Source organism: Mustelus asterias, chromosome 4, assembly GCF_964213995.1.
Source record: "Mustelus asterias chromosome 4, sMusAst1.hap1.1, whole genome shotgun sequence".
NCBI lineage: Eukaryota > Metazoa > Chordata > Chondrichthyes > Carcharhiniformes > Triakidae > Mustelus > Mustelus asterias.
Window position 1 is genome coordinate 64,954,284 of NC_135804.1, and position 12,650 is coordinate 64,966,933.

Sequence of the window (12,650 nt, forward strand, 5' to 3'; positions counted from 1 at the left end):
TGAGGAAAATCTTTATTCTAAAGTTTCTTAATAATAACTTGCTATTCCAACGTTCCAACTACATTGCATATAACAGCCCTACCCATACTAGTTATTTACTTTTAAATAAATGTGTCCAACAGCACCCATATTTTCATGCCTTATAAACAATTTTGTGCTGGTATTACCACACTAAGAATTAGGTTGAAGCTTACATTTCATATTGGACATCATAGCCAAAAGGAGAAGGCAAGGGAGAGAACTACTCTCATCCCATTCACCTGGACTGCATTCAAGCCTACGCCCAAGATGTTCAGCACACACCCCAAATCAAGCTTCCATATACCATGAGTGCATTATTTAGATAACCTAATTTCACAGCACAACACGGGTTGAAAATGTGTTATATAAACAAGTTAAGTCACTCACCAAACCCCCGCAGATCTGAGCTGGAAGAATTCAGCAATGCAAGGCCAAAGATGACCTGAAACACAAAAGTGCATAATGTCACAACACGAATGTGCTCAGAAGCAATATGCAAGGATGTCTATTGAAAAAGAAATGCTGTTTTGCCACACATCACATGCTCTTACCTCTTGGACTTTGCTTAGCTTGAGCACTTTACTAAGCTGAGTAAACAGATGGGGTGAAGGTTTCAGACTCTGAAAAGAGAAGTAAAATTAATTAGACAAATCGTGAACAGAAGAATTGGTGTAACTTTGGCTGTATCGAGTAATGTGAATTAAAACCACAAATGTTGGACATGAAATATAAAAACAGAAGCTGATGAAAATTGCAGAGTCAGCCACTGAAAGAACTGAAGAATTGCGTCCAGTTCTGGGTGCCCGGCCTTAAGATGGATATGAAGGCATTAGAGAGGGTGCAGGAAAAATTAACGAGAAAATGGTTCCAGGGATGAGGAGCTTCAGTTATGTAGGTAGAATTAAGAAGTTGGGACTGTTTTCCCTGGAGAAGTGTTCGTTGCGATGAGATTTGATAGAGGTATCCTGGGATGAAGAGTTTGTCCTGAGGGAAGGTAGAGCAGGATGGGTCTATACTCATTCGAGTTTTTTAAAATTCAAGGTGATCTTATTGAAACAAAAGATCCTGAGTGGACTTGATAGAGTAGATGTTGAAAGGAAGGAAAGTTGAAACGGGGGCACAATTTCAAAATATGGAGGCACACATGTAAGACTGAGAAGAGGAGGAATTTCTTCTCAGGGGATTATTCTTTGGATTCCTCTTTCCAAGAGAGCTGTAGAGGTTGGGTCATTGGATGTATTCAAGGCGGAGTTCGAGCAGGTGTTCGGTCGACAAGGAAGTTGAGAGTTAAGGGTGACAACAGGAAAGTGGAGTTAAGATCACAATTAGATCAACCATAATCTTACTGAATAGCAGAGCAGGCTCAAAGGGCCAAACGGCATACTCCTGCTCCATTTCTTATACTTTCATTGACATTCTTTTTTTCTATCAAGATGTTCACCTAAAATGCTGCATGCAGAGAGATACATAGGAACAGGAGCGGGCCAGATTCTTGAACCCATCCTGCCAATATTAAGATTGTGGCTGACCTGTATCTCAACTCCATTTACCATCCATTTAGCTCAGTTTTGAAAATTTCCACTGGCCCAACTTCCAGTGCCTTTTGGAAGTGTAAGTTCTCCAACACTTGAGAAACTGCATCTTTGCCTACAATCCCACCTTCATAATCAGGCCTTGGGCAACGAAAATACTGATAAATTTAGCTGTTGAGGCACTTTAAGGATCTAACACAAGAAACACATTTCAAAAGCCCCCACACTTCTCTCACCTTTAATGTGTAGCTGCATGCACCTAAGTGAGCAGTTATACCAAATATATTGAAGAAAGTTTTGCTTTACTGTCATTTTTACATCCTGTTTTTCAGGATGCATCAACCTGTTACTTTTCTACACTATCCCAAATGACCTTTTTAGTCCCTTCAAGAAACCAGAGCTCTTATCCAATGCAAATATTCAAAGTTTTCAAAAAATCAAGCTTTTAACCATTTGGCGCACTGCTTACTGGCTTACAACCACTGCCCACTCATGATTTTTGTCAACTTTCAGCTTTTTCACTTTCCTCAACAGTAGCTAGAGAATTATTGCTCTAATGTTCTTAATTGTGTTGAATGGAAGAATGGGCATATCAAATATTAAGAGTTAATAGATGTAGAACAAGGACTCTCTTTTTAAAACTCTACAATAAAATGATTACAAGATAGGCTTGATGAAATAGAAGCTGGCACTAGAGGAAGAAAGGTCAAACATTTCCAATATGCCTCCTGAGACAGCATCACTGATTAGAGAGCTGAAACAAAAGTTAGAACTAAACATCTTACACAGCTAGATGCGCAGTCCAATCTTACAAATTCAGAGCTCCCTCAATGGCTAGTAAATAAATTTCCCATTCGTGCTGCCCTGATCCACACAAATCAGGAAGGTCCCAATTTCAACAGCTGGTCTCTGCTGAGTTAAGTAATCTCAGCAAGAGTGAAAGTCAGTCAACAGGAACTGCGAGCAGGGGAATAAAAGTCAGAGGTCCCAGTGCTGATCATTAAGGAAATAACTGCCAATAGAACAAGAGTGGGCTCAGCTATAACGTCCAGGTTCACATATGTAGGGCCAGTTAGGCACAACGTTTAAACAGCTGTCCAACCCATGACCTTTAGGAAGAGAAAGATGAAGAGGCAAATCAAAAATGAAATTGATAAATAGCAATAAAGAGAGCAGCCTTCAACTATTCGCCATCATCTCCTCAAGGCGAATGAGGGATGAGCCACAAACGCTGGTCTCATATTTCGTGGAAGATTTTAAAACTATTCAGAAAAATTAACCTGAAATATTCTACTGAATAATTAACAAAATGAAAATGCATTTAGCATCTGATGAGCTGCCTTAAATTCAATGTAACATGATGACATTTGAGGATATAAACTCTGAATATGCAATTTATCTTCTCCAACTTGCAAAGAACATTGATAAAACCAGTGCTGATTTGACAAAAATCAATGCTAGCTAACAAGGGCCATAACATAATTGGTGTTAAGTAATTATGGAAGGAAAACAGATACAAGATAAAAATGCTCAACTAAGGAAGAGCTAATTTCAATGATTTAAAAACAGACCTTCCCAGGTAAATTGGAAAAAGTCATTGCAAGGTGAAACAGTAACAGAATATTGGAAGGCCTCCACAGTAATTAAGGTACAAGCTAGATATATTCCTTTAAGTGGTGTTTTGTAAGGGTTGGTTTTGGTCCATCACTGCAATTTATACAACACCCAAGATTCTGGTGCTGGGAGCAGCTTTGTAAAATCTGTCACTGATACAAACATGGCACATTAGAAGATGTTAGAGGGTTCAGGATGACAGACTAGGGAAATGCTTGGCAGGTGAGTTCAATGTGGATAAGTAGGAAGGGATGCACTTTTACAGGATTAATACAGAGTGTATACAACAATGGCACAATATTAAAAAAACATGGAAGAGCAGAGAGAGACCTTGTTTTCCCATACACACTAACCCTTAGAGGTGCAGAAAAAATGATAAGCGGATTAAAAAGAATATTGATCACATGGGTATAAATAGAGGAATTGATCATGCTAAAATTTATAAATTTATAAATTACCTATCATCCAGGAAAGATGTAAAGATATTGGAAGGGATACTAAGAAAGTTTACCAGGCTGCTACCTGGGATGAGGGACCTCAGTTATGTGAAGTTGGCAAAAATTAGAACTGTTCTTCCAGGAATACAGGTGACCTAACAGAGGTTTGCAAGATGATAGAAGTTCTCATGAAGTTGGCAAAAGCATTCCCCCAAGTGGATCAATGACTAGAGGTCATAGATTCAAAATCAATAGAAAAGATTTAAAGGGAAAGATGAGAAGAATTTTATTCAGAGTAGAGTACAGCTGAAAAGAGACATGCTGTCAAAGCTTTTCATCTTGTACTCAACAGGACAGACACAAGAATGCCAAATTTCAAAATAAATAATTTATATGGAATGAGAAAAAGAGTGCTGATTCTTCAGCAAGTTGGGTTTGATTGGTTAAGACGTTGCCATGGTGAATGCACCTGGGAACCATTGTTCCCCATGCTTTTGCTTATTCAAGAAAGTTGCAATGTCTGGATATAGTGATCTTATTGAAACATACAAGATTTTGAGGGGACTTGACAGGGTGGATGCTGAAAGGATGTTGTCCCTGCAGGACAGAGTAGAACGAGGAAACAGTTTAAAAATGAAACATTTAAATTACACTAACAAGTAACTTAAGTCAAGCTTGCAATGTAGCTTATGCTTACTACTCATTTGCAGGGACCTGTACATTCTTTATGGCAATGTCTTGACCCATTAAGAGCCGACTTGCAGGCCAAATCAGCAATTCTTTTCTGATGCAGTATAAATTATCATTCCCATTGAAATTTGGCATTCTTGCATCTGGTGAGTGCAAAATGGAAAGCTTTAATAGCATGTTTCTTCTTTTCAACAAAACTCAAGTTCTGTACTACCATGCGATTATTATTCAGAGTTGTCAGGATCTGGAACCTTTTAACCCGAAAATGTGATGGAAGTAGATTATAATTTTAAAAAAGGGAGCTGGGTGGGTTTTTGAGGTCGAGGAATTTAAGAGTTCAAGGCAAAAACTGGGGATTTGGGACTAAGCACAACTGCTCATTTAAAGAGCCTGCATAGGCATAATATGCTTTCAATGTATAAGTTTCTATGATTATAAAGCAACATTCAAAATATGTGCCTCAACACAGCTTCAAAGTCACTGACATAGGACAAGTATCCAATTCAGCTGTAACAAGTGCCTACCTTCTGGTAGTGCAATGGATTGTCAATGGCGTAGCACAGCGTCGAGATAAAGTTTGGCTTGGTGATCAGCGACGCACACTCCTGAATCAGAAACTGAGTCTGCAAAAAAAGATCTTTAATTTAGGATAACCCAAATTAGGTACCCTAAGACAGTTCATGCATACAATTTCAAACCCAACGCAGCTTCGAATTGGAGCATTAATGAATTGAGACACAAACACTGAAGTATTGCCCTAACACACTAAACAGGAATGACATGTGGTTGATACACCCTCAGCAGCATAAAAAGCTTACTATGCAGTGTTTGGAGTTTATCAGCGTTTGAGAAATGGTTTGTGATTGATATTGTTATACCACGATTGTAATCCTACATTAAAATGATTCCGTTGCATAACAAATATAGTTGTGAAAACTGGCAAAGATACCGATCTCAAGCTTCAAATGAAGCGCTTACGCAATCAGTCAGGAACAATTTAGAGGGGAAACTACCACAGCTAAGGGAAGATGTAGCCTTGGAGGGGAGACTGCACAGATTCACCGGAATAATACCAGGATTTAAAAGATTTAAGTTATGAGGAGAGGTTGCATAATCTTGGCTTGCGTTCCTTTGAATGTGATAGTTATGCAGTGATTTAATTAAGTGTTTAAAATTGTAATGAAATTCAATTTGGTAGATAAACTATTTATTCTTCTCCTCTAGAACAAGGAAGCATAACATTATAATAAGAACAAGTTTAACTTGTATAGACCTCATTGAAATAAAGTCATTTAAACTGAAACAAACGTAAACCATCCAATTTGGGACAAGGCTCCAGCCACATCAGGCACTTTTCTCACAAACACAAGATTCCTGGGACTTGGCTTACTCAAGCAAATTCCTTGAACACAGATAACACTAGGTTCCCAACAAAAAATTCTTATTTTACAGCTTGCTGCTCTTTACAGCATGGATTAATTGGTTTTGCTCAGTGGTCTGCCCTTTAACGTACTTTTTCTGATTATTTTTCCTTCATTATTCAAGGTTGTTACTAGCATTTAAAATCACACTATACAAGGATGGAGATTTTTTTGAAGGTTCAAAACAAGTTGCTGCATGGTGTTTTATTTAAGCTGTTTTAATGCAAGTGCCTGTAGTTTAGATGGGGAAGACAAATTAAAGCAGGGATCAATTGCAGGTTCAACACCTATCATTATCCATGTTCAAAGATTGTTCAATACTTAACTAGACTGCCAAAAGAAGCACATCTTTCATGAATGACGACAGATAAACTACCGACGTCTAAAACAGAGGCAGCTCTTTCCATCAGAGACTAAAACATGAGCTTGCATGGTATTGTATTCTTCAAATCCAATTCCAGAGACATGAATCACATCATGCAATTCAGAGCAGACACTTGTCCAAATACTGTCTCTGCTATTTTTCCAGTGGTAACAGGTTCTTCCAATACAAGCCACTTTAGATGAGCAAGAAGACAGTAAATAAAGGCCTTAAAATCACAAAAATTTGGATACGGTTAAAAAGAATAAAATAAAAATTCCAGAAAACAGTAGGTGGAATGTGATGCAAAATGGTAGAGAGTTGAAGTGTTGCTTCTTTTCACTTAAAAGCAGATTTTGGTAGCTTAGTATTAAGACATTTTCCTCCGCGTGTCAGTGTATTTGGAAGAGTCCTGCGTAAATAATGAAATACTTTCCACCAACTAGCGTCAAGCTATAAAACATAATATTCCACGCAGCTTTACCTTTTAAAAACAAAAATTGTACCATCATTACTTTAATGGGTATGTTTTAACCAACAACGTGCATTCAAATTCAAACGAGGCCAGAAAGGGGACAGTGTGAAGTGGGAGTACAGGTAAATGGTTCAACACTTTTCAGTATTTTGTAATCAAGACTTTAAAAAAATGACCGGTTTGAGATAGAAATAATAAACCCAAAATAACTAAATTATAAAAACATAACACTATTCAAAGAAATTCAAAAAATACCAAACGAAACTATAAAACTATGAAGGAATATTTGAATATGCTGAAATTAGGGCATTGGAAGCTTCACCCACGTGGGGCAGGCAGAAATGATCCTGTTAAATATGGGAGGAGCTTGGGCCTTTAAACACAAAACTATATCTCTGCTCAGAATGCACTGCAATGTATAAACATGGTGCAGCATTTTCCGTTGCATGGTTAGTGGGGTGTATCTTTTCTGTTCAGTGTATGAGTTGCCTATTAAGTAATGTTTTGCAATTTTTTATTACTGTAAGAGTCTTAAAATGTGAAATCTTGTTGCACAATTCCTTCCATTGGTCACTGAGAAATTTGTACCTCTTTTTAAATATTGTTGATCTTTGCAGGGATCATAACAGGATATTCTACATCTGCCCAAGACTGCAGACTTGGTTTAATACTTCAGCAAAAATACAGCACTTCTCACAAGCACAGTCTCTCGACCAAATGAGGCTGAATGCAACCACTGAATCTGTTTAGTAGTGAGAGTATTTAACTAGTCTTGCGTTCGCAAGCTCAGGACAAATTGTCCAGCCGCATCAGCTGAGATCAATCAATTTTTCATAGAATCCTATGGTCCAGAAGGCGACCATTCGGCCCATTGAGTCTGCACCGGCCACAATCCCACCCAGGCCCTATCCCTATAGCCCCATGCATTTACCCTAGCTTGTCCCCCTGATACTAAGGGGCAATTTAGCATGGCCAGTCCACCGAAACCGCACATCTTTGGACTGTGGGAGGAAACCGGAGCACCCTGAGGAAACCCACGCAGACACAGGGAGAATGTGCAAACTCCACACAGACAGTAACCTAAGCTGGGAATCGAACTCAGGTCCTTGGCGCTGAGGCAACAGTGCTAACCATTGTGCTGCCAAGGAAATAAACCTGCAACACCCCAAGCAGTAACTCAGTAATTAAAATATATAGTCACTAATGTAATATTTAGCACTGAAACCAATTAACCAAAAGGAACAGCATGGGTAGGTTGACAGATCCGTGTGCAGCTGAACTGCTGACAGGAGGGAACAGCATGCATGCGATTCTCACCCTCCCACACTATGGGTGAGGATGCGTACGTGGGTGCCCTTACACTGGGAGTGAGCTGGAAAACACACCTTCTCACACTCTTATGTCATCATCGTTATTAACTACTCATTTTTTAAAAAAATTTTTGTTTTGACATTGCTTTATTTTGCTCAGCAAGTTGCATGTTTTCTTTATACCTCAACTCAACATTTATTGGAATTCACGTGTAATGCTGTGCAAAATTTGCTTTGTGGCCCTTTGGGTGAGAAAAGAAATGGAAATGTGGCCTTCACACACAAAGCTAAGACAGCTTGGTCTTGATCATTAATATACATCAGGAATACCAATGGTCCCAGTACTGACCCCCGGAAGCGCACACAAACTTTCCTCCAGCCTGAAAAGCATCTAATAACCATTACTCTGTTCCCTGTCACTCAGCCAATTGTGTACCCATGTTGCAACTGTCGCTTTAATTCCTTGAGCTATAACTTTTCTTACAAGTTTGATGTACAGCAAATGCCTTTTGGAAGCACATCAATAGCATTGTCCTCATCAACCCTATGTTACCTCTTCAAAAAAACTCCTGTAAGTTGAACACAATTTTCCCCTAGGAAATCCATGCTAGTGCACCTCAACTAACCCACATTTGTCCATGTGACAATTACTTCTATCCCACGTTATAGTTTCTACAAGTTTTCCCACCACTGAAGTTAAACTGATTGGCCTGTAGATGCTGGGCTCACGCTTAGCCCCTTTGGTGAAACAAGGGCATAACGTCAGCAATTTTCCAGTCTGCTGGCACCACCCTGGAGTCTAAAACCGACCGAAAAATTATGGCCAAGGCCTCAGCAATTTCTACACTCACTTTGCTCAGTATCCTTGGAAGCAATTCATTCAGTCCCAATGCTTTGTAAACGTTAAGTACAGACAGCCTAATAATGTGTCTTTATCAATTTTAAACTCGTGACTGAATTTCCCCCTCTCTCATCATGGCCTGAGTAGCATCGTCCTCCTTGATAAAGGCAGATGCAATGTATTCACTTAATATCTCAGCCACAGGCAAATCCCCTTTTTGGTCCCTAATCTGCTCTACTCCTTTTATCACTTTATTATTATTTGTGTGTCTATAGAGGACTTTGGGATTCCTTTCTATGTTAGCTGCTGGTCCCTCTTTGCTTCTCTCACTTTCCCTCTGGAGCTTCTGGATTCAGCCTGATTCTCAATTGCATCTTTTGCCCCATGCCCATCATAAGCACTTGGTGTTTCATCTTAATTTCTATCTTTATCTCAGGAAGCTCTGGATTTGTTTGCCCCACTGTTCCCTTTTGAAGGGGGTATACCTTAACCATGCCCAAACCATTATTCAGCTATTTCTCCTGCCAACCTTTGGCTCCAATTTATTTGACCCAGGTGCATTCTAACCCCATTGAAGTTGGCTTTCCCAGAGTTAATTATTCTTGCTCTGAATTGTTCATAGTCCTTTTCCATAATCACCCTCACGATAAAATGATCACTGTCCCATGTTCTTGCACAGACACTTAGATCTACTTGGCCCACCTCGTTCCCAAGAACCAAGTCTAGTTGTGCCTCCATTCTTGTATGACCAGACACAGACTGCAATAGAAAATGTTCCTGAATTCAATCTAGGAACTCTTACCTCTGCTCCCCCTCCCCTCCCCATATAGAAGAGGATAATACAGGTCCAATTATGACTACTTTCTAATTTCCTTGTAAATTTGTTCCCCTGCAGCTTTCTCACTAGTTGATAGACTACATCAAGCAATGTAATTGCACCTTTTTTCTTCCTTAGCTCTAGACAAATTAATTTTGTTCTTGACCTCTCTGGGACATCCTCTTTCTCCAGCACTGAAATGCTCTTTCGTGTAATGGAATTTTCTCTTTTAACATTGGGGTGAAGGGAACTGTTGAAACAGTAAACAAAATATCATGCATCCAAAAAGTTCAAAATAATGCATAGGTAGTGGAGTGGCTTTGTGGTAATCCAAAGACCCAGGGTAATGCTCTGGGGACCCAGGCGGTGGTGGAATTTGAATTTAATTTTAAAAACATGGAATTAAAAGTCTAATGTTGACCATGAAACCATTGTCGATCATCGTAAAAATCTATCTGGTTTGCTGTCCTTTAGGGAAGGAAATCTGATGTCTTCACGTGGTCTGGCCTATATGTGACTTCAGATCTACAGTAATGTGGTTGACTCTGAAATGCTCTCCGTAATAGCCGAGCAAACTGATTAGCGATGGGCTAATCTAGTTTAGCTGGATCTTCCAACTCCTTTCCACTGTCAACTAAACAATTAAGTCAGACTCAGAACTGACCACACCATAATGACTTCAGTGTACACATACCCAACATTGTGGCCTGCAGGATGAACGTCTGGCTTAGACCATGATAATCAGCACTTGATCAAAATCTGGCATGCATTTAGACCATTTCCATTATCCAAATTACACTACAAATTTATAATTCCTGAATGGAGGCCAGAAGCAGGCTATTTTTTATACAACAACTCCTTCCGCATCAAGAATAATAGCATGGAACGTTATTTCATACATCAGTTGAGCAAAACTTATCATGAACTTTTCAGGCCTCCAAGCAGCAGTTATAAAGCAGTGTTTGGGTCGGTTAGCTCACTTGGATAAATGGTTGGTTCGTGTGGCACTGCAATGGCAACAGGTTCAATTCCCATACTGGCTGAGATTATTCTCAACTTCGTCCCTCGCCAAAGATGTGATGACACTTGGGTTAAATTACCACCAGTCAGCTTTCAAAGTGGAGAGCAGCCTATGGTACACTGGGACAGTGGCAACATTTCATAAATCAAGGTAAACAAAATTAGCTGACCTGACAAGGAGACCAGAACAGCAGAAACCAGAACAAACAGACAGACCACCCCTGGATATGTGGCAGGCATCCAGTCGCAAATAACTGATATCTACCAATTTGCTAACAATCAAACATTTGGTCTGCTAACCCACACCAGAAGACAAGATGTGTCTAATGTTTCTTGTAGTACAGGAACAGGAATAGAATTGGTTCGAGGTAGTTAGCCTTCACAAATATCCTACAAGACTTCTAAGTTTAAAGTAAAATCCAAGCATCTTCACATCTCCCCCACTCCTGATTAATTATCCACAGCGGGGCCTACAGGTTTGGTGATCTATTCACAATCTTCTTGTGTATTTGTTAAAATTTAAGGTCACTATAGCGAGATAATAGCTGAACTCAGATCTTCCCAAGCACCTTGCCAACTAGGTAAATTAATGCAGCTGAGGTGCCAAGGAACAGAAATGAAGCAGCAATTCAATTTGATTTAATTTAACTTGAGTGGACATGGGAAAAGAAAATGCATTTATCATTAGATACATTTTTAAATCTAGGCATCATTTAAATGTGGTTTGTAGGCTCCTGACACGCAACTGAGAGAAGATTCAACATTACTGCAGACTCCTGCTTTTTGTTCCACTCCCTCATAAGAGCTCGCACTTGGCAAATTAGCATGACCCCAGTTATTGGAAACAGTAGCACAGATATTTACAAAAACTCAGGAATCAAAACATCTGATATAATGCAATATTGGATCAGGTTGCCTTAGCAGTGAGTGACATCTTATTTTTCTGACCAGTGAGAGAGAGACAATCAACAGTTAGCTCTGCATTCGCTTACCCCACAATTAATTGTTCAAATCTCAAGGGAAATGCCATTGCGTTTACAGTACCAATATTGACCTGATCAAAGTCATTAGCAATCTTTGTGATTGCATAATCCATCCTGATCCTGACTGACCGCTGGCGAGTGTGTTGTGCATCAGCTGGCTCGATTAATAGCACTCTCACCTTCTAGTCAGATGTTTATGGGTTCAAATCCCATGAGGACTAGCGCACAACGATCTAGGGGTGTCTCGGTTGCAGTATTGAGGGAGTGTTGCACGGTCAGGGTGCTCTCTTTCAGATCAGGTGTTAAATTGAAGCCATCTGCCCTCTCAGGTAGACCTAAAATATCCCCCAGTAGAATTTAAGATGCAGGGGAGTTACTCCGTGTTCTGACCAATATTTATACCTCAATCAACAACACAAAAATCATATTTTCTGGTCACTGTTGCATTGCTGTGCGCAGCTTAGCTGCTGCATTTCCTACAAAAATGACTGCTTAATAGTGAAGTTAATAGTAGAATCAATAGAGTTAATAGCAGAGAATAAAGAAATGGTGTCAGCCCATAAAGATTTTACTTGTCCTCACTATAGAAGATACAAAAAACATTCCAGTAATAGCTATAAATCAAGAGTTGGAAGAGAAAGGGGAACTTGGTGAAATTACAATCACGAGGGAAGTTGGTACTGAGGAAACTGATGGAGCTGCAGGCCGACAAGTCTCCAGGACCCTGATGAACTTTATCCTAGGGTCTTAAAAGAGGTGGCTGAGGTAGTAGATGTGTTGGTGTGAATTTTCCAAAATTCGCTAGATCCTGGAAAAGTTCCATCAGACTGGAGTCCAATATACATAACCCCTCTATTCAAGAAGCGAGGGGGACAGAAAACAGGAAAATATAGTCCAGTTAGCTTGATGTCCATCATGGGGAAGGTGTTGGAATGGATTAGGATGGGGGGGGGGGGGGGGGGGGATTTCCAGAAGGCATTTGAAAAGGTGCCACATCAAAGGTTCTTTTACAAAATAAAAGCTCATATGTTTACAAGTTTATTTATTAGTGTCACAAGTAGACTTACATTAACACTGCAATGAAGTTACTGTTAAATTCTCCTAGTCAGCACACTCCGATGCCTGTTC

General features: G+C 39.6%; 1 protein-coding gene across 10 annotated transcripts in view; it reads right to left on the reverse strand.

The window, feature by feature from the left end:
* The window catches only part of cnot1 (CCR4-NOT transcription complex, subunit 1), a 204,249-nt gene that overhangs the window by 145,988 nt on the left and 45,611 nt on the right, over positions 1-12,650 (reverse strand). For all 10 annotated transcript variants that reach the window (XM_078211150.1, XM_078211147.1, XM_078211148.1 and 7 more), the window contains 3 exons: positions 4,819-4,917; positions 573-641; positions 409-463 (listed from right to left, as the gene is read on the reverse strand). In XM_078211150.1, coding sequence (XP_078067276.1) covers positions 409-463; positions 573-641; positions 4,819-4,917 — 223 coding nt within the window. The remainder of the gene's footprint in view (positions 1-408; positions 464-572; positions 642-4,818; positions 4,918-12,650) is intronic.